Genomic DNA, 17,521 nt, shown 5'->3' with positions numbered 1-17,521 from the left:
ACAGGCTATCCTTTTCCTTATGGCGACCCTGTATGGCAGGGCCTGCTCTGATATCCACCATTTGACAATAAGGAACCTGACCCAGAGACGACACCCCCCTGAACCTCCGCTCAGGTGTTGGGTCCCATTTGAGCCCAGTAAACGCTGTGGCACTAGGGACAAACGTCAGGTGAGGTATGATCCAGGCCCAGCACTCATCCACTGCTCTGAGAAACAAGCCTGATGGCTACCACCCCATTTCTTGTTGGGAACAAATGGAAAATTCTATGCCTCTGCTCTCTAAAAGCCACACACTGGCAAAGAGACCATGAGAGGCCTCTGTGCTGTCTTCGTTCTGCATACGCCCCTGGCTAAACTCTTCACCCGTTGCTGAAGGTGCACGGGGTGACACTGAATGTTGAATTGTCTACTTAAGTAGAACTTTAAACCTATCCAACTGCACTCATGAGGATGGTGCGAGGGGCACATGGCACAACACACCTGCAACACTTAGCTGTTACCAGCTCTGGGTGGGTCCCTAAAACTGGGACCAGCTGCATGCTGATAGCAGTACCAAGTACCGAGTTCTCCTTACATTGCCAGCATGCAAACTAGGGCAAGGGCTTTGGCTGACCCTGAAGAGGTCAGAAGGTTAGCATGTAGCATGTCAGCAGAACGGGCCTGGAGTCCCACGAGCAAGTTTCCTTTGCAGCTTTTTCTTAATAGTTGTGTGATGTCGGCTCCAGAAACTCTCCCTCTCTCTTCACCTATAGAACGAAGAGTTGGGCCGCGTGGTTTCTAAGGTTCAACTGGGCCACCTAGTACCACCATCTTGACCCAGGCACACAGCTTCTGCTCATGCCATCTATGCAGCCCAGACACAAAGTGACGAATGCATGCCCCTAGGGATGGCTGGTCAGAAGCCCGTGTGAGCTGCGCCCCATACGCTCACAGCTGCTCAGCCAAAACGAGGAACACAGACGTGAGCAGGTACACAGATGACGCACATATGGGACGGGAACGTGTTTGACCTGGCAACTTGCTTTAGGCCTTGGTAAGCCAAGCCGAGTTCTCCATCTTCATTCAAATATCCCCAGTCCTCAGTATGGCTGGAAATAAAGTACAGAGAAAGAGGGTGTCCAGCAGAGAGAAGAGAGGCGTTCAGAGACCAGAAAGCTTGTAGCCAGGGCTTGGAGTCAAGGAAAGGGCATGGCCTGCAGGCTGTTTCCCACACTTCTCTCTGGTTCCCAAACTCTAGATGCTTGCAGACAGCAGCCTCCTCGAATTTCCCAGGCTTCAGGTAGTGCCTGGGAAAGGGGCTCATGCAGTCACAGAGATCCTCCAACAGCTACAGGTCAGGTGCATGCTGCCAAAGACAGCAAGGAGCTGTGCCTGTTCACAACTTTACAAAACCACCACACAACAGCACAGGCTGGGCCATGTCTCACACTCACCACAGGATAGCACAGGCTAGACCATGTGTCACACCCACCACATGACAGCACAGGCTGGGCCATGTGTCACACCCACCACATGACAGCACAGGCTGGGCCATGTGTCACACCCACCACATGACAGCACAGGCTGGGCCATGTCTCACACCCACTGCGCTTATAAACAGGCTTAGAGGAGAAGACACCAAATGTGCATATGGAGCCCCAGGGTCTGAGCAGGCCCTCAGTGTGTGGGGACACTGCACCAAAGAGCAGCAGGTGAGGCAGCTGGGGGATACTGGCCTCCACCAGGGTCAGGAAGGAGCCTGCAGTTTGCTTCCCTTTCCATGCATAACCCTTCCTGCCATTAAGAGAATGTAGCTATTTACTAACCTTAACTCCAACTCTCCTTACAGAATGCATGTGCACGTGTGTATGTGTGTGTGTGTGTGTGTGTGTGTGTGTGTTTAAAGTTAATTACAACAAATGTACAGGCTGAGTACTGAACGATGTCTTCTCTTGACTCAGGTCACACACCTGGGAAAGCAGGTCCCTGGTACCTTCTGGTGTCAGCTACGGTGGCTCCTGAAGGTCATTGTGTCCCGTGCTCTTCTCACCCACCCCACAAAGCCCTGGGCACAGGAGCATCCTTCAGTCCAGTGGGAGAGTTGGTGGAGGGCGTGAATCAGGGAGCCTAATAGGCCACTCAGCCCGTGCCAGAACTCAGATGGAAAGCTGCTATCCTGCCCTGCCATGTTTTGGGTAAAATCCAGGGGCTGAAAATATCCATTTGGGATCCTTGCAGAGCTAGCCTCTAATGGAAGGTCCCCAGAGCTGCAGTGATTACACATTCTGCTTCTTGGGATGAGTGTCCACATCTGTATCAACCCCTCCCCACCAAAGTCCAGAGAGGGTTACTTAATATACTTCTGGAACCTTTGTATAGCTTCTATTCCTAGTCTAAGAACTAGTCCCTTACGTGTTAGAAGCTCCTTGCGCTGTGGCAGGGCAGCGAGGAGGACCACTGCTGACAGTTTGATGCTGATTTTGACTGCTGATTATTTTGATGAATACTCCTATCCAGGCATTTGCCTGGTAAATGCCTGAACCTTCACTAGTGTGCTGGTTTGGATGGGAATGGTCCCCATAGGCTCTTATGCTTGAATACTTGGTCCCCAGTAGGTGACACTGTTAGGGAAGGGCCAAGATGGGGTGGGGCTTTGCTGGAGGAGGTGTGCTATTGAGAATGGGTTTTGAGGTTTCAAAGAACTTCACCATTCTCAGGATCTCTTTCTGCCTGTGTTTCTAGATCAAGATGTAGGCTCCCAGCTACTGCTCCAGCACCACGCTGGCAGGTACCCCACCATGATGGTCATGAACTCTTAACTCTCTGAAACTGTAAGCCTCAAACAAACTCTTTTGCCCCCTATTAATGGTCTTGGTCACTCACGGTGTCTCGCCATAGCAATAGAAAAGTAACTAAGACAACCAGATACTGCTTTTTCTTCCTATGCCCAGCAGCAAGGTGTCCTGGGTAATCCATATGTCCCAGGAAAACCCCTAAGGACCTAAAGCTGTGTTGAGCAGGCTCTGTTAGCTGTACTCCATGTTCTCGGATGTTAAGGCTTGCAATCTACCTAGTGTTCTTTGTAGCAACAATTTACCCCAAAGGAGACCCCAGTGTTGCAGAAGGTTTTGGAAGTGTTTAGTAATTGTGCATCAGGGCAGAAACAGGATAAAAGGCAGCATGCTATACTCTGTCCACCAGCTATGCTACAAATGTAGAGATGCTGGCACCTGGCTGGACTTCCAGGGATCTCCCAGTCTTCTTTTGGAGCCTCCTCAGCCTTACTGGCTGAGCTTTAGAGTCTGCGATGGACTGCTGGGTCTCTGAGAACATTATCCACTTCTGTAGTTCTCATACTTTCCAGAGTGGCACACGGGCAATGCCTAGACAATCTTTTTGGGAGTTAGCTTCATAGGGAAATAGAGTTCTGAATCCTGTCACATGCTGGGTACCATGGAGAAAGGTAAAAGATGACAAACGTACAGCTCAGACACTCCACATTTCCAAACATGAAACTGGCTCGTGGGTGAATAAGAAAACTAGTGAACCAACTCAGTAGAGACCTTTGCTCCAGGGTGAAAGAGACTCAAAGGGCCAGAGACCCAAACCCCTTCATCCCTGTGCTTAGGAGGGTAGCTGGGGAGGCAGTGACATCTGCTGGTGAAAGGAGGAAAACCCAAACAGCTCGGCTTCAGGAAGTCAACAGACATTCACAGGGCCCTCTGCATAGGCCACTGTGCTGTGCCAGGAATACACAGCAAGGCCCTCAGGTCAGTGTGGAGCCAGAAGTCCTGCTGGGGATGCTCATCTGCATCCCCTGGCCTGACTCTCCATGTGTTAGGGTGATACTGTGAGCTGCATGACCTTAGAAGTATCTTCTACTAGCTGTAGAGGTCACGCAGCAGTGATGGCTTCAGAGAGGGTGCACTTTCCCTCTGCAGACTCTGCAACCATACCCTGTCATGTGTCCAGCCATCTTGGGTCTGGTCAGTTCCTTGTGTATAGGATGAACCCTGTGTGCTCAGAGCCTTCTTTAGCTCACACTGGATATTCTCTCAGCAGCCCAGGCTCTTTGCTGGGGCCTCTGAGAAGCAGATGAGAAACAGAGACATAGGGAGAAAGAGGAGCTGCCTTCAGGGCAAGGCTAGGCACTGAGCAGGTGTGTGGGGAGTGAACCCCAGATGCACTTGTCTCTCTGAGAACTGGAACTGGTACCTCCAATGGACCTGGTTCCAGCCAAAGGCGGTAACAAAGCTTTTCTGTGCTGTGGCCTTCTGCTTTTTCCTGGGTCCCAAGGACAGACCCAAGAACACACTCTCTGACTCACTGTGGAAGAGTGCTGAGTCTTGGTAGGGCTTTGGTGGAAGCGTACAGGAGATTCAGCAGAGTGCTGCTTGAAGCCAGATTTATGCTGAGCCTCAGCCACACTCACTGCCCGAGTCCTAACCCAGCTCTGTGACCTGGAGGGCCTACTTAGGTGAGGCTGGCCTAAGTAGTGGAGGCAGTAGCCTCTCTCCCAGTCCACATGCCATCATCCCTTCAGAGCCAGCTGGGAGAGGATGACAGACTTCTGGCTCTAAGCTTGGCTCCCACGGCTGTCTCCGTAGGTAAAGCAGTCAGAACAGTGCTGGCTGTCCTAGCTCCCAAGATGGCAGCATGAGCTTGCAGAAGTGAAGAGGGAGCATCCCACAAGCCAGAAGCGCAGGCCAGAGCAGGCCTTGGTAGTGCTTGCCTGTATGCTCACAGTGCAGGGTGGGGACACGGAACAGGTGGAATCTCTCTGCAGATATCTACAGGCGAAGACACTCAGCAAGTGGAAAGAGTGCTGAACCCGAGGGACCACCGATGCTTGGAGGGACTATACATGAGACTGAAGTGTATCTGAAATCTTCTCAGAATTCCAGCCCGAACTCAGGACATGTACGCATTTTCTAGGTATAGATTTCATCAAAATTCTAAAGGGACCCCGACTCAACCACACATGCAAGACACCACATGTATGTATGTATGTATGTATGTATGTATGTATGTAAAGCTCTCCATTACAGGCCAACCACAAGAAAGAAATTGAGAGTTTCTGTCTTCACAGTATCCTTGTCGTAAGGGGGTGCCTGTCTGGGCTCCCCAGAATCGCAGCCTGACTCTCCTTCCCTGCCAGCCAGTCCAGCCTCTTTCTCACTTAGTGCTTGGATTTGTAGTGATTGCAAACATTTCTCAAAGCTGAGGCTGGGACAAAGCTGAAGAAGGCGAACTTCTACGGTGCTTAATGTGGCAGATATTGGGGACCTGGGTCCCCTCGACCTCTCCTCCTCTAGGCAGGTCCTCTTTCCTTAAGCCAGGTTCTCGGCTATTAGTTCACTACCGCTGGATGCGCTTTCTGGGCATGGAATCATTTTGAGATATAGTCAAGGCTCTTTTTGTCTTATCACCTCATTGTTACTGCAGTAAGAAGACAAAATCTGGGGTGTTAAGCAGCCCCCGGAAAGACCTAGCTGTAGGACTAGTCTCTTGACAGCTGAAGGGAGGAACAGAAAGAGCGCTGCAAGCAATCTCGGCTCTGAAGATCAGAGCGATAAGGCCAGCCCTCGGCTGCCAGCTTGCTTTCTAATTTAATACCACCTGTGCTCTTTTCTCGTATTCATCTCATTCCTTATCTCCCACCTGAGATAATTTAAGATGACTGGATCTTGACTCCGGCTTTAGCGCATGGAGTCACCTTCACTCCTTCTCTTTCTTCTTTAGGGACAAGCAGAGCCTGCTACATCTTCCCCCTCTTGTTTCCCACGTGTGGGGGAGGGGAGGGTCAGGCAGGGAGCAGCGCAGCCTGGAAGCCAGCCTTCCTGGACTCTACCTTGGTTCGGCTATGCACTTGAAACTGCTCAATCCTTCTGGGCCTCAGTTCCCCCACCTGCAGAAGACCTAGAGATCCTGAGCACACACGTCCTCAGAGGAAGCAAACTCGGGTTGTGTTGACAGCATCACCCTCTGGTGCTTTTCTGAAGGCTCACTGCTTCCAGCAACCTTAAACAAGTGCTTCCCACTGGCAGGCTTTCTGGGGGCCTTCTTTTCCAACAAGTAATTCTCTAGTGTTGGGCAGATGGCCAATACCTAAGGAACAGGTTGTAACATGCTAGCTGGACAACAGCGCCCCCTGTCGCCAGACCTCCTGACACCCTGTCCGGGCACAGCTCTCAGAGGTGGGTCCTACCTGTTTGTCTGGCAGACCCCATGGTAGGCCTCAATGGCATCTTCTTGATCCACGTGTTTTTCACTGTTGGGCCAACTCGTTCTGGCATTGATGTTCGGCTCCTAGAAGACCCCAAAGTAAAAAACAAAAATAACCCTGGTTGCACAAACAACTTCTGAGAAGTGGCTTTCTAATATGGAGGTATGCAATGTGCTTTTGGGGAAAAGACTAAGATCCAGAGCGACAAATAACTTCTGTTAAATGCCGGCAGAAGCATGACTGCAAAAGGTCACCTTGGGCGGAAGGATATGGCTAAAAGGCACTGAGTGCAAGTAGTGTGCATGTGTGTGTATGTGTATATGTGTGTGCACATGTGTGTGTGCATGTGTGTACATATGTGTGTGCGCGTGCATGTGTGTGTGCATGCACATGTATATGTGTGTGCGTGCATGTGCAGGAACAAGCATTTCCATCAGAGGACACCATTCAAGCCTTATTGCTGAAATACTTTATCCCCCAAGCCACCCCAGGGCCCATGCCCAGAATGGCCCAGCTTATTTGAGCCCATTGGATGGCCCAGACAACCTCGAATCCCTCCCTTCCACTGTACAATCTGTCCTAGAAGGTGAGACAATCAGAACCACACACGAAGGGGACCCACCACCCTGTGAAAGCTGATAGAGAAATCTCACCACAGACAGATGAACAGTAGAGGACATGAAAAGCAGCCACTGAGATTATCTATCTGTGTCTTGTTTCTTTTGAACATTTTCTTTAAAAAAAAATTTTTAAATCAAAGAATACATATGCCTGTGCATGTGAGTGCAGTACCTGTGGAGGCCAGAAGAGGGCAACAGATCCCCACGGGGTTGGATTTATAGGCAGTGGTGAGTTGCCTGACATGGGTCCAGGAACCGAACTCTGGTTGTCTGCCAGACTAGTAAAGTACTCTTAACGGCTGAGCCATCACTCCAGCCCCCTTGATCACTTTCTTAAATTCAGTAGATTCTAGAAATTTCTAGTGTCACCTCTTGGAAAAGGTCATAAAGAAGGGCATCAAACCCTTGTGATGCTGAAGCCAGAGTCTGCTCTTCAGATTTAAGACCTCCCTGAGTGAAGACACAGGCTACTGGCCCAGGGCCACGCCAACGAGCCAAGCCACTGCTGCCATCCGATTACCGTGCTCTTGCCAGCCAGCCGGCGCTGGTCAGCGTTCACGATCTGGGTCCTGAGGATCAGCACTTCCTCTTTGCGGACCTCGAGCTCCTCATTGGCCAGCTTGAGCTGGTTCAGCAGGAGGCTGTAGCCGTCCGGGGAGCTGTGGGTGGAGTTGTCCTGCATGGCTTGGTCAGCCACAGCTTTCCTCAGCTCATTTAGGTCATTCTTCAGCTTCTTGTTCTCCGACTCAAGCTCTTGTCTCTGTAAGACAGCCAAGGGCATGCTTTAGCTAGCCCGTCTCTTCCCTGTCTTACCAGAGGAGCGGAGCAACTTTTTTTTTTTTTTTTTTATGAAGACACACACGGCTCAGGTTCTGATGACATCAGTGTTCAGTCAGAGCTAGGGACTGAACTCATTATTCCAAGTTCTCAGGGAAGCGCATCTGACACATGGCTCTGCACTATTCACCAGTGAGGTAATCTATCTCTTCAGCACATTTGGCCATGAAATTCTTCTTTGTGGAAATGCTAGGCTGATAGCACTCTCTCTCTTCTCTCCTCTCTCCTCTCTCCTCTCTCCTCTCTCCTCTCTCTCTCTCTCTCTCTCTCTCTCTCTCTCTCTCTCTCTCTCTCTGTGGTGTTTGCATGAATGTCATATATAGTGCTGGAGAGCAATGCTATGCCCAGCTTCCAGCTGACTGTTGTAAATGACATGTTGTTAATAGAACTTCCTGAAGCTTTTGTGTGCTCACGTGCTTTGTGACTTTCTAAAAACTTTTAAGAAAGCAATATTACTTGTCAGAGTCAGAAGATGACTGAGCCAAACCCCACTGAGCAGAATCTCTTTTATCTGAGCGAGGAAGCCAAGGCCGAGTCCACAGAAGTGCAGGATCATAGCAAGCTAAGTGCCCGAGGCAGGACGACCACACATAGGACATGACTGACTCTTGAAGGTGTTAAGCTAAGTGATATAAACGGTCCCAAGAAGACAGAGCCCATGAGTGAGTCCATGCATGACGCATGTAGAGCAGGTGCAGAGAGACAGGAAGACAATGGTGTCTGTCAGGGGCTATGTGGAGGGAGGAGCAGAAAGTCTTTAGTGCAGACAGGTTTTGCAAGATGGACAGACTTACAGGGAAGGACAGCACTGAGATGCTTAAACAGTATGAATGTGTCCTCCATGAGCGACCCTTATAGTCATTTAAAATAGTTATTACGGTAAATTTTGTGCTATATACAGTTTACCACAGTGAAAGAAGAAAGTTGGGAGGATGAAACCACAGAAATGACCTAAGGCAGTTTTCCTGGGCAATGCTCATTAACAAATCAGTAAGAGCCGTTCTCTTACTGACTAACAGGCTGTTGAAACTGCCTCATTTTGAAGTCTTTGGGAAGGAGGGGTCTGGTCTGATGTCCCTTCCTTCCTCCTGGGTCCCGAAGTCTCCACTGTCCTGATACACAGGGAAACCCTCTGCCTCATATCTGGATATTGTTCAAAGTGATTTCATTCCTGAAGCCACATTCTATTTTAACTGGAGCTGTTTCAGGTAGGAAAGGCACGTGTTTCTTGGCATAAACACACACTCCCCTTCGTTTCAAAGAGGAAGATGTCAAAGTGTAGAAATGAAATCACTTGCTGACTGCTCTACTGATGAGCAGGCTGGAAGCTTAGGACCGGGTCTACCGAAGCCCAGCCATGTCGCTTGTCTTCTGCTAGAGGACAGACAGCCTTACCTTCAGACTATTGTAGGCTAGATCTGCGTCCTGATCCACATCTATGCCGTTGTTCTGTTGTTCCACCTGTACAGGGCAACAGAAAGGTAAGCACAGACTACAGGGAGCATGCGCCGCAGAAATTTCTGATGACCACCAAACTTTCTCATTCTGCTTTTGCATGGCAACCTCACCCTACACACGTGGATTTCCCACTTCCTCCAAAAAGTAGCCCCACCCTCCTGCTACCAAGAATCCCTCCACAAACAACTCCTGCAGCCTCTTCCGGATGAAGGCCATGTGTGCTTGCTGCACTGTTAAACTCTGCCTAGGTTTTCCCAGCTTTTGCCTTGCCTCCCTCCATCACCCGTGACATAGGGTTTGTCAGTGACCCGAGTCAGCAGGTAAGCTGCCCGTGCTTGCATTCTGTGTGGCATAGGCTTTCTACACAAGCCGTCCAAAGGTTGAATACACTAGACTCACAGAGAAAGAGGATGACATATTCATACTCAAAGGGCCGTGCAAGGCATGTCAGGGGAAAGGGAACTGGATAGAGGGAGCAGTCTGACAAGTGGACACAGACGCCCCACTCTCACAGTGACTTAGTCACCCCACATGGGTGGCACTCATAGGCACCCCAGCCAGGCTATATTGAGTGTGTAGCCTCTAGGGCAAGGGACCTGGGGCTACATCACTCTAGGTGGCTTAGGTTTCTCTGTATAGCCTGGCTGTCCTGAAACTTGCTCTGTAGACCAGATTAGCCTCAAACTCACAGAAATCCTCTTGCCTGTACCTCATAAGTACTGGGATTAAAGGTGTGTGCCACCACTTCCTGATAAGCCTACCAAGCTTGCTTGGTGCTCTATGTTTTGAGATATTCCTCTCTTTGCTTGGTGTCCAGGCAAGAAAATCCTGAAGCCAAACTTCCAAAGCAACTTGGCATCTCTGAAGTCATGTCTTCAGGTACAGGAGAGTTTGTGGGAACTTCTATGATGGGCACATCAATGCCATCTGTTTCATACATGCAGACTGTACATGACTTAGGATGGCTGACTTAAGATCCCTTGACTTTAGATGGCACAAGAACAATTCACTAGAAATTGTCCTTCATTTTGAACTTTGACCTTTTCCCAGGCAGGTGATTTGCCATATGAGTCTCACCAGTGCCACTGAGCCTCATCTCACTGATCATGGGGTGAACTGGTAATACCCTATGGGTGTATTGTTGCTGAGTCAGGGTGTCTGGAAGGTTGGAGGACTAAAGGATATTTTAACTATGTGTATTTTCAACATACAATGGTTTTTTTTTGGGGGGGGGAGGAAATACAACTCTAAGATTACCAGTCTAGTATTTGATTAGTGTTTGTCAGGGTAGCTTTTCCTTATAATTGGAAGCCATTTATATATCTAATGCCTTCACTCCACACTCTTAATCTAATCCACCTAGAGACTTAACGTCCCCACCAAGATTTATCTCTTCACTAAGTGCGTATTAAACAAGACCAAAACAAAACAACAAAAATCCCCGAGACTCTGACAGCAAGCCACCCTAGAGGCTGCAGCACAATTGACTGGAAAGGGAAGACAAGGTGTTTCGAAAGGAGAGTCTGGGTCCAGCCTGGGGGTGGGGTCAAGGAGGTAGGAACAGCATCAGTTCCCATGGTTTTCAGCTTATGATTGAGAAGAGATCTGCTGGAGACATGACCCGGAACTAGACTTAAATCCCATGAGAGGTGTCCCTCACAACTTCAAAGTAAGAAAAAGCAGTTCTTATCTCTCCAAGCTGCTGGAGCCGACGGCTCTCTGCTGTGGCAGCACAGATAGGTTTGTAATCAATTCGGCAACAGCCTCACTATGGCGGCTTTTTTTTTTCTACACCAGGGCTACATTTGCTACTTCCAAAGCTGATTCAAATTCCCCAGTGGCTATGTTTGTCTCCTGCATTTTTACCTGCCTTAAAAAAAGAAACCATATTAGTGAGCATGTGCATATACATATGTGTGTGTCTGTCACGGCTTGCATGTGCCATGGCATCTGTGTGGAAACCAGAGGACGACTTGCAGGAATCAGTTTTCTCCTTCCATCATGTGTGTCCCTTGGATCAAACTCAGGCCCTCATGCTTGGCAGCAAGCGCCTTCATGCACACTGAGCCATCTTGCTGGCTCTAAACTCTCTTTTGTTTATACCCACTGTACACTTGCTATGAGCCTGATACTGGCATAGTTCCGTGTGTATAGCTTAGGTGCCCCAAAGTCCTTGAGGCAGAGCAACTACATTTTGGTGTAGTCTCACACGGTATTCTTTCAAGACTGAAGGAGATGATGACATAGCCATGGCTAAGAAGGGTCTCTTCTGACTCTTAGCCGGGCGTGGGGGTGGGGGGTGGGCTGAGCTCATGTTAGATTACAGGCATGAAAAGGTGGTAGACTTTCTGTGCTAAGTTTGACTTCTGCTATTTTATTTATCTCTGCACCTACCCCCAGTCCTCTGGATGCGAGTTCTCACAGACTCTCTACAACTCCCCAGTGGGAATCCTTTGGCCTGAAGCACTTAGGGGCCACACCCTGAATGGGGCAGTGGTGTGGGACACTCACAGAGGAGTGGCCAGTTTGACTTGACAAAGGGAAGGTCCTGAAAGTGCTCACACATCTGTCACGCACCTGCGCTTTCTTGCCACACAGCTGTCACGCACCTGCACTTTCTTGCCACACAGCTGTCACGCACCTGCGCTTTCTTGCCACTCATCTGTCACGCACCTGTGCTTTCTTGCCACTCATCTGTCACGCATCTGCGCTTTCTTGCCACTCATCTGTCACGCACCTGCGCTTTCTTGCCACACATCTGTCACGCACCTGCGCTTTCTTGCCACACATCTGTCACGCACCTGCGCTTTCTTGCCACACATCTGTCACGCACCTGCGCTTTCTTGCCACACATCTGTCATGCACCTGCGTTTTCTTGCCACTCATCTGTCACACACCTGCACTTTCTTGCCACACATCTGCTGTCACACACCTGCGCTTTCTTGCCACACATCTGTCACGCACCTGCACTTTCTTGCCACACAGCTGTCACACACCTGCACTTTCTTGCCACACAGCTGTCACACACCTGCGCTTTCTTGCCACTCATCTGTCACGCACCTGCGCTTTCTTGCCACACATCTGTCACACACCTGCGCTTTCTTGCTGTCCTGTTGCTCCTTCTCCAGCTGCACCTGCAGCTTCTTCCTCTCCTGCTCAAGTTCCCGCACCCTCTTCTGTAGCTTCAGGAAGACCGTCATGTCCATGGCTGCCTTCTCCGCGCCAATCTCCTGCAAGGGTAGAGGGTGCGCACAAAGCAGTCTTTACAGTGTGAATGCTGCGGGGGACACACAATGCCTGGCTGCCCACCTCTGTATCAGCCATCTGTCTCCTTGCTCCTCTGCAACACCAATCCTTGCCTCCAACACAAAGCCAGTGCCAGACCACTACTAGCGTTTCTCATAGGAAAGCTGGTGCTGCAGCCTTATTCTCGTCACGATAATATCTCTGTGCCTCCAGCCATTTGCATTCTCCCTGTGTGAGCCACTGAAAATGACCAATTGCATATCCTAAGAACAAATGGATACAGGCACAACTATTTTCTTTGGAAGCTAAGCAGAGAATTCATTTCTGGGACGTGGCGTTCCATGAGAGGAACTAAATCTCAGGATACAGTGCCTCCTTCCTAACGAGGGATCCCTGCGGCCACCGGTCGCTGCCAATGTGATGCCGACGACTACTAGATTGCAACTTGAAACAATCAAGACTTGCCCTGCCGTGGAGCCCATTTCTCCAACAGATCTTAACGCGCTGATTCCCAGTGTATTTCTGTCCTTTCGGATTGACGTCTGGATTATGTGCACGCATGAACATGTGTCTGCCTGTCAGTATGGGCACATATGTGGCCTGTCTTTAACAATGCTGTGTACATGTATAGCAGCATGGTCTCATTCTACCTCATGTACCGAGTACAGCAGTGCTCATATCTACACGGAATCGGCATCCACACAAACGCTGGGCTGCACAATCCAGCATGTGGCTGGCACAGGCAATGCTAGCTCCAGCCTCAAAGTCCACTGCACTCTAGTGATCCTGTTCTCAATGTCTGTCCCCAGGGCCCTCTGAGCCACCACCAACAGAGCAGTATTATCTCTCTGTTGGGTAGTTCCGTGCGGGTAATTACCGTGTCCTGGGCAGAACAGCTGCAAACAGCGCCCCAGACTTACCTCCACCTGCTGCAGGGCATCCTCAGTGTCTCCGATCTCTGACGTGGAAATGGAGGGGTAATTGGAGTCAGATTCTAAGCTGCTTTGATTTGACGGGTTCTTCCTGTGGCCTGGAGTTTGCTGCTCAAGGAGGAGAAACATGTGACAATTCACAACCAGCTCGTATTAATGAGAAGTAACTTCTCAAGTAGCAGCAGGCCCTGGACAGCGGCCAACTGCCTCGCTTGTCAACCGCGGGCAGTGCTGCTCCTCGGAACAGTGCACAGTAGCTATTCCCACATGCCCGGCCCTTCCCTTGTTGCTTACTGCTTTACAACCCATAACACCCAGAAAGCGAGGAGGGAAGAGAGCCCTTCACTCCCAGCCATGCCCTTAGAATGCCCACAGTGTACCCTTCTCCATGTTCTTGAAGGGGCCCCTACCCCGCACAGCCTCTCCTTCCTTCCTGTTTTGCTCATGAAGATGGTAGTAACTGCAAGTACAACATAGCTTCTGTGCTACTCATTAAAAAAAAAAAAAAAAAAAAGAAAAAAAAAAAAAAAAAAAGAAAAACCTTTCAGTTTTTTTTTTTTTTTTTTTTTTTTGGCAGCTAGTTTGTCTTTAAGAGTGAAAACTGAGCGTGGTGGAATTTTTAGATTTCTATTTCAGTCCCTATTCAGATTCCTTTCCTGGTTTCCATGCAACTAACTTACTGGTGTTGAATATGTATGTTTGGAGGGAGTAAAGAATGCCAAGTCCTGAAATGTCACAAAAATATCTTGTATTTTGTCAGAGATTAGGAGACCCAATTAGGCACCAAGGTCTCTCGCCTTGTACCATGTACCAATGCCGCTGAGGTCACAGCCTACCACACCTGTCTCAGCGCTGGGCTTTTCTAGAACAAGAAGGACAACATACACATACAGGAAAAGAATTCTTAACCTCCTAAAATCTCAATAAGACCCCAGCATTGGGGGAAAGGACATCCTCAGAAAGGGACCACCGGCTGATAGCTTCCTAACCAGAGCTCCCACAGGAATGAAAGAACAAGTGGTCCTTGCACACAGCCATGTTCGCTGAGCAGGGCAGTGCCAGAGGGCAAGGGCTACACAGACAGCTCTAGAAGGCCAGAAAAGAAAGCCATTGCCCCAGGTGGCAGAACTGCGCCCCCCTGCCTTTAGGATGGTCACCTCGTCACGAAGGCTCTCGTATCGCTGCTCCAGCCGGGAGTATTCCTTCACGAGGTTCTGGTACCGGGACCGCTCCTCCTCTAGCTCCTTTTTCATCAGGAGGCTCTCCTCCAGAGAGCTCTGTGAAGATTCAGCTGGAAGGCAGGCAGAGCGAGCTGGCTTTCAGCGTCTGAGGGGACCCTCAAATGCGCATGCCCTGCTAGGAGCACTCTGACTAATATGTTGTTAAGAGGCTGCCCACGGCAGGCTCGCCCCAGAAGCCGTGGATGGCTCTCTCATGCTCCTCACTGACCGTGGAGTTCAGGAGGGGCTCACTATTCTGAACCAAGGGTTCCAACAGGAAGTAGGGCAACCCTCGCTCTCAGCGAGGAGGGGGAGAGAAACTCCCAGTGTACACGAGCACACCCACCCACTCCAGGCACACGCCTCGCCTGTGACGACTGGCAAGAGACCTACTGGCAGCATTTCCAGCAGAACCACTCCGAACTCTCATTGTAATCCTGATCTTTCAGGTCCTTGGAGACCAAACCAGAGGTGATATAGGGTGAAGCCAGAAAGGAACCTAAGACATTCTGATGGGCTTTTTTCTCTTGCCAACCTTGTATCCATAGTAACAGAAAGCAATTTTTTTAAAAGGGCAATTTAAAAGCAGCTTATATTTTCACAAGATCTCAGGCTAGCGGGGCTGTGAGGTTATACTGTTTGGTTGCCCCATGAGATGAGTTAGGACCATAAAGGTTGAGGGAGATCTGGTTACGCTGAGCAGACAAGAGCTGGATTTATGTGTGCCTCCGTCCCCCTCAGTCAAGTAAGCCACAGGAGTGTGTGGCAGCCTGGGAGCTGATGGGCGCTGAGAGCAGCTCATCTAGGCCTAAACAGAGACCCTGTCTCTCAGCAAACACTACAGTGACCATCTGGAAGGAGACACAGATGGTAAGGATGAGCAAGACAAATGGAAAGCCAGCACCTGGGTGCTACTGTGCTGAGCACCAGCTTAGGCACTTGACCTGTGTGTGTCTCCTGCTCGCTCCTCCCACAAGCCCTTGCAGGTCTGTCTTTCCTGCCCATTTCCAGATGGGTACCAGCACAAGGCTACACACCTGCGTACAGCAGTGCCATGCTTTGAATACTCATCTCCAGATGCCAAGTCCCTTGCGTGGTTTTGCACATTAAGTATGTGCTTCCCTTTCAATAGACTCTTCAAACAAATGTCGCAGAAGAATGCTAAGATTCACGATCCTTTTCCTCAGCTCTCCCTTACTAAGCCCCGTCCCCTCTGCAGCATCCATTGGGCCAGGAGAACCGATGTAAAGCTGGTTTGGAGCTTACCTTTTGACTGGCTCAAGATTTGGTTGTTAAGGTATTCTTTCTCATCCTTCAAGAGAGCGTTTTCATGTTCCAGGTCTGCAACTCGCTGAAAGAGATCAACAGGTGAAACAAAAGAAACATTTGCCTGGCTCATCCTGTCACCTGTGTCTCTCTTGCTGACTCTTAAACCCGAGTCTTGGGAAAGCCAGAAGCTCAATGGACACATCATCTCTGGTCTTTGTCCTGCTGGCTCCTTCCTGCCTCACTGGACCAGTGTTGCAGATTTTTCTCGAGAGAGGGAGACATATTTGGTGTTGACATTTTGATATTTAACCTCAACGTGTGGCTCCTGACAACACTGTCAAAGGAGACTTGTGGTGATGGAATCACAGTGGGTCGTTGGAAAAAAGCTCTGCTTAAAAAATGGATTCAACCAAAGGTGAATATGACTGAAATAAATAAACACATAAACACATAAATAGCTAAACAAAAAAGAAAGGCAATATTAAAGAAAAACCTAGGACTTCTGAAGGGAGTGTGTGTGTGTGTGTGTGTGTGTGTGCGCGCGCGTGTGTGTGTGCGCGCGCGTGTGTGTGTGCGCATGTGTTTACAGAAATAAATATTTGTATTTTTTAATATATTTTTTAAATTTATGTGCATTGGGGTGAGGGTGTCAGATCTTGGAGTTACAGACAGTCGCCAGCTGCCATGTGGGTGCTGGGAATTGAACCTGGGTCCTTTGGAAGAGCAGGCAGTGCTCTTAACCACTGAGCCAGTCCAAATATTTGTATTTTAAGTAACAATTCAGACTAATGTTCTAAGGGACTTTGAAAGCATTAGTTGACATTAAACATGAGATAATGGCCCAGTTACCCAGAAATTCCACTTCTAATTAAATACCTAAGAGGAATAAAAACCTAATCTCCATAAAAACTCATACAAAGGTGACTATAGCAACATGTCTCATGATAATCAAAGAGTAGAAGCAACTAAATGTTTATCAACCAACGGCTCAATTGCATGGCCATAGGATGACATATTTTTTTAGTAATGATAACTGAGATACTAGGGCCAGTGACACGGCTCAGAGGGTAAAGATGCTTGTTACCAAGACTTATGATCTGTGTGCAGTTCCTCAGACCTACATGGCAGAGGGAGCAGACTTGCAAGCTGTCTTCTGACCTCTACACACGAGCTATGGCATGTATGTACCCCTCCAAGATAAACACAATAAAAATTAAAAACAAAATTAGATTCATGACAAACATAATTCTGGGTAACAGAAGCTAGCCACAAGAAATGACATCTGTGGTGTGAATTGGCAAGGGCTGTCTCTATTGGAATCACACCCCCACCTTCTAACAGTTCACACGGAATTCACTTTTCAGTGGTCACTTTCCCCCATTATTTGGCTCTCATCTATCACTTTCCCAAGAAGCCTTCTTATCCTCCAGGGATGAAGCACTCCTTGCCTTGCTCTTATTGACCCTGTTGTCCCTCTACAGACCCTGTGAGATCACAGTGACACTTGGCTTTCACATTTTCAGACTATGAACCATCAAACCAATCTGCAGTGGGCTGGGTTCTGAGGATGTAACAACTCGGCAGTACAGTCTGAATGAGAAATGTCTCCAATATGCCCGTCATATATGTGAACACCTGGTACCCACTGTTTGTAGAAATGCTTTAGGGCCAGTGTCATGGTACCCTTAGGAGGTGGAGTCTTGGTGGAAGAAGTATGTTGGGAGAAGGTGCAGG

General features: G+C 49.1%; 1 protein-coding gene across 2 annotated transcripts in view; it reads right to left on the bottom strand.

Annotated features, from left to right (window-relative positions):
- Positions 1-17,521, bottom strand: part of Myo5b (myosin VB) — a 291,060-nt gene that overhangs the window by 26,699 nt on the left and 246,840 nt on the right. Inside the window, exons 23-30 of one of the 2 annotated variants that reach the window (XM_051163654.1) lie at positions 15,785-15,869; positions 14,456-14,589; positions 13,287-13,406; positions 12,213-12,350; positions 9,058-9,123; positions 7,346-7,585; positions 6,188-6,288; positions 1,011-1,088 (exon numbers count right to left, since the gene is read on the bottom strand). In XM_051163654.1, coding sequence (XP_051019611.1) covers positions 1,011-1,088; positions 6,188-6,288; positions 7,346-7,585; positions 9,058-9,123; positions 12,213-12,350; positions 13,287-13,406; positions 14,456-14,589; positions 15,785-15,869 — 962 coding nt within the window. The remainder of the gene's footprint in view (positions 1-1,010; positions 1,089-6,187; positions 6,289-7,345; positions 7,586-9,057; positions 9,124-12,212; positions 12,351-13,286; positions 13,407-14,455; positions 14,590-15,784; positions 15,870-17,521) is intronic. The other variant, XM_051163655.1, reaches the window with a different exon arrangement.

Source organism: Acomys russatus, chromosome 20 (genome assembly GCF_903995435.1).
Source record: "Acomys russatus chromosome 20, mAcoRus1.1, whole genome shotgun sequence".
In the NCBI taxonomy this organism is placed as follows: domain Eukaryota; kingdom Metazoa; phylum Chordata; class Mammalia; order Rodentia; family Muridae; genus Acomys; species Acomys russatus.
The sequence above is the reverse complement of the archived record's forward strand: the minus strand, read 5'-3'. Positions and strand labels throughout refer to the sequence as shown.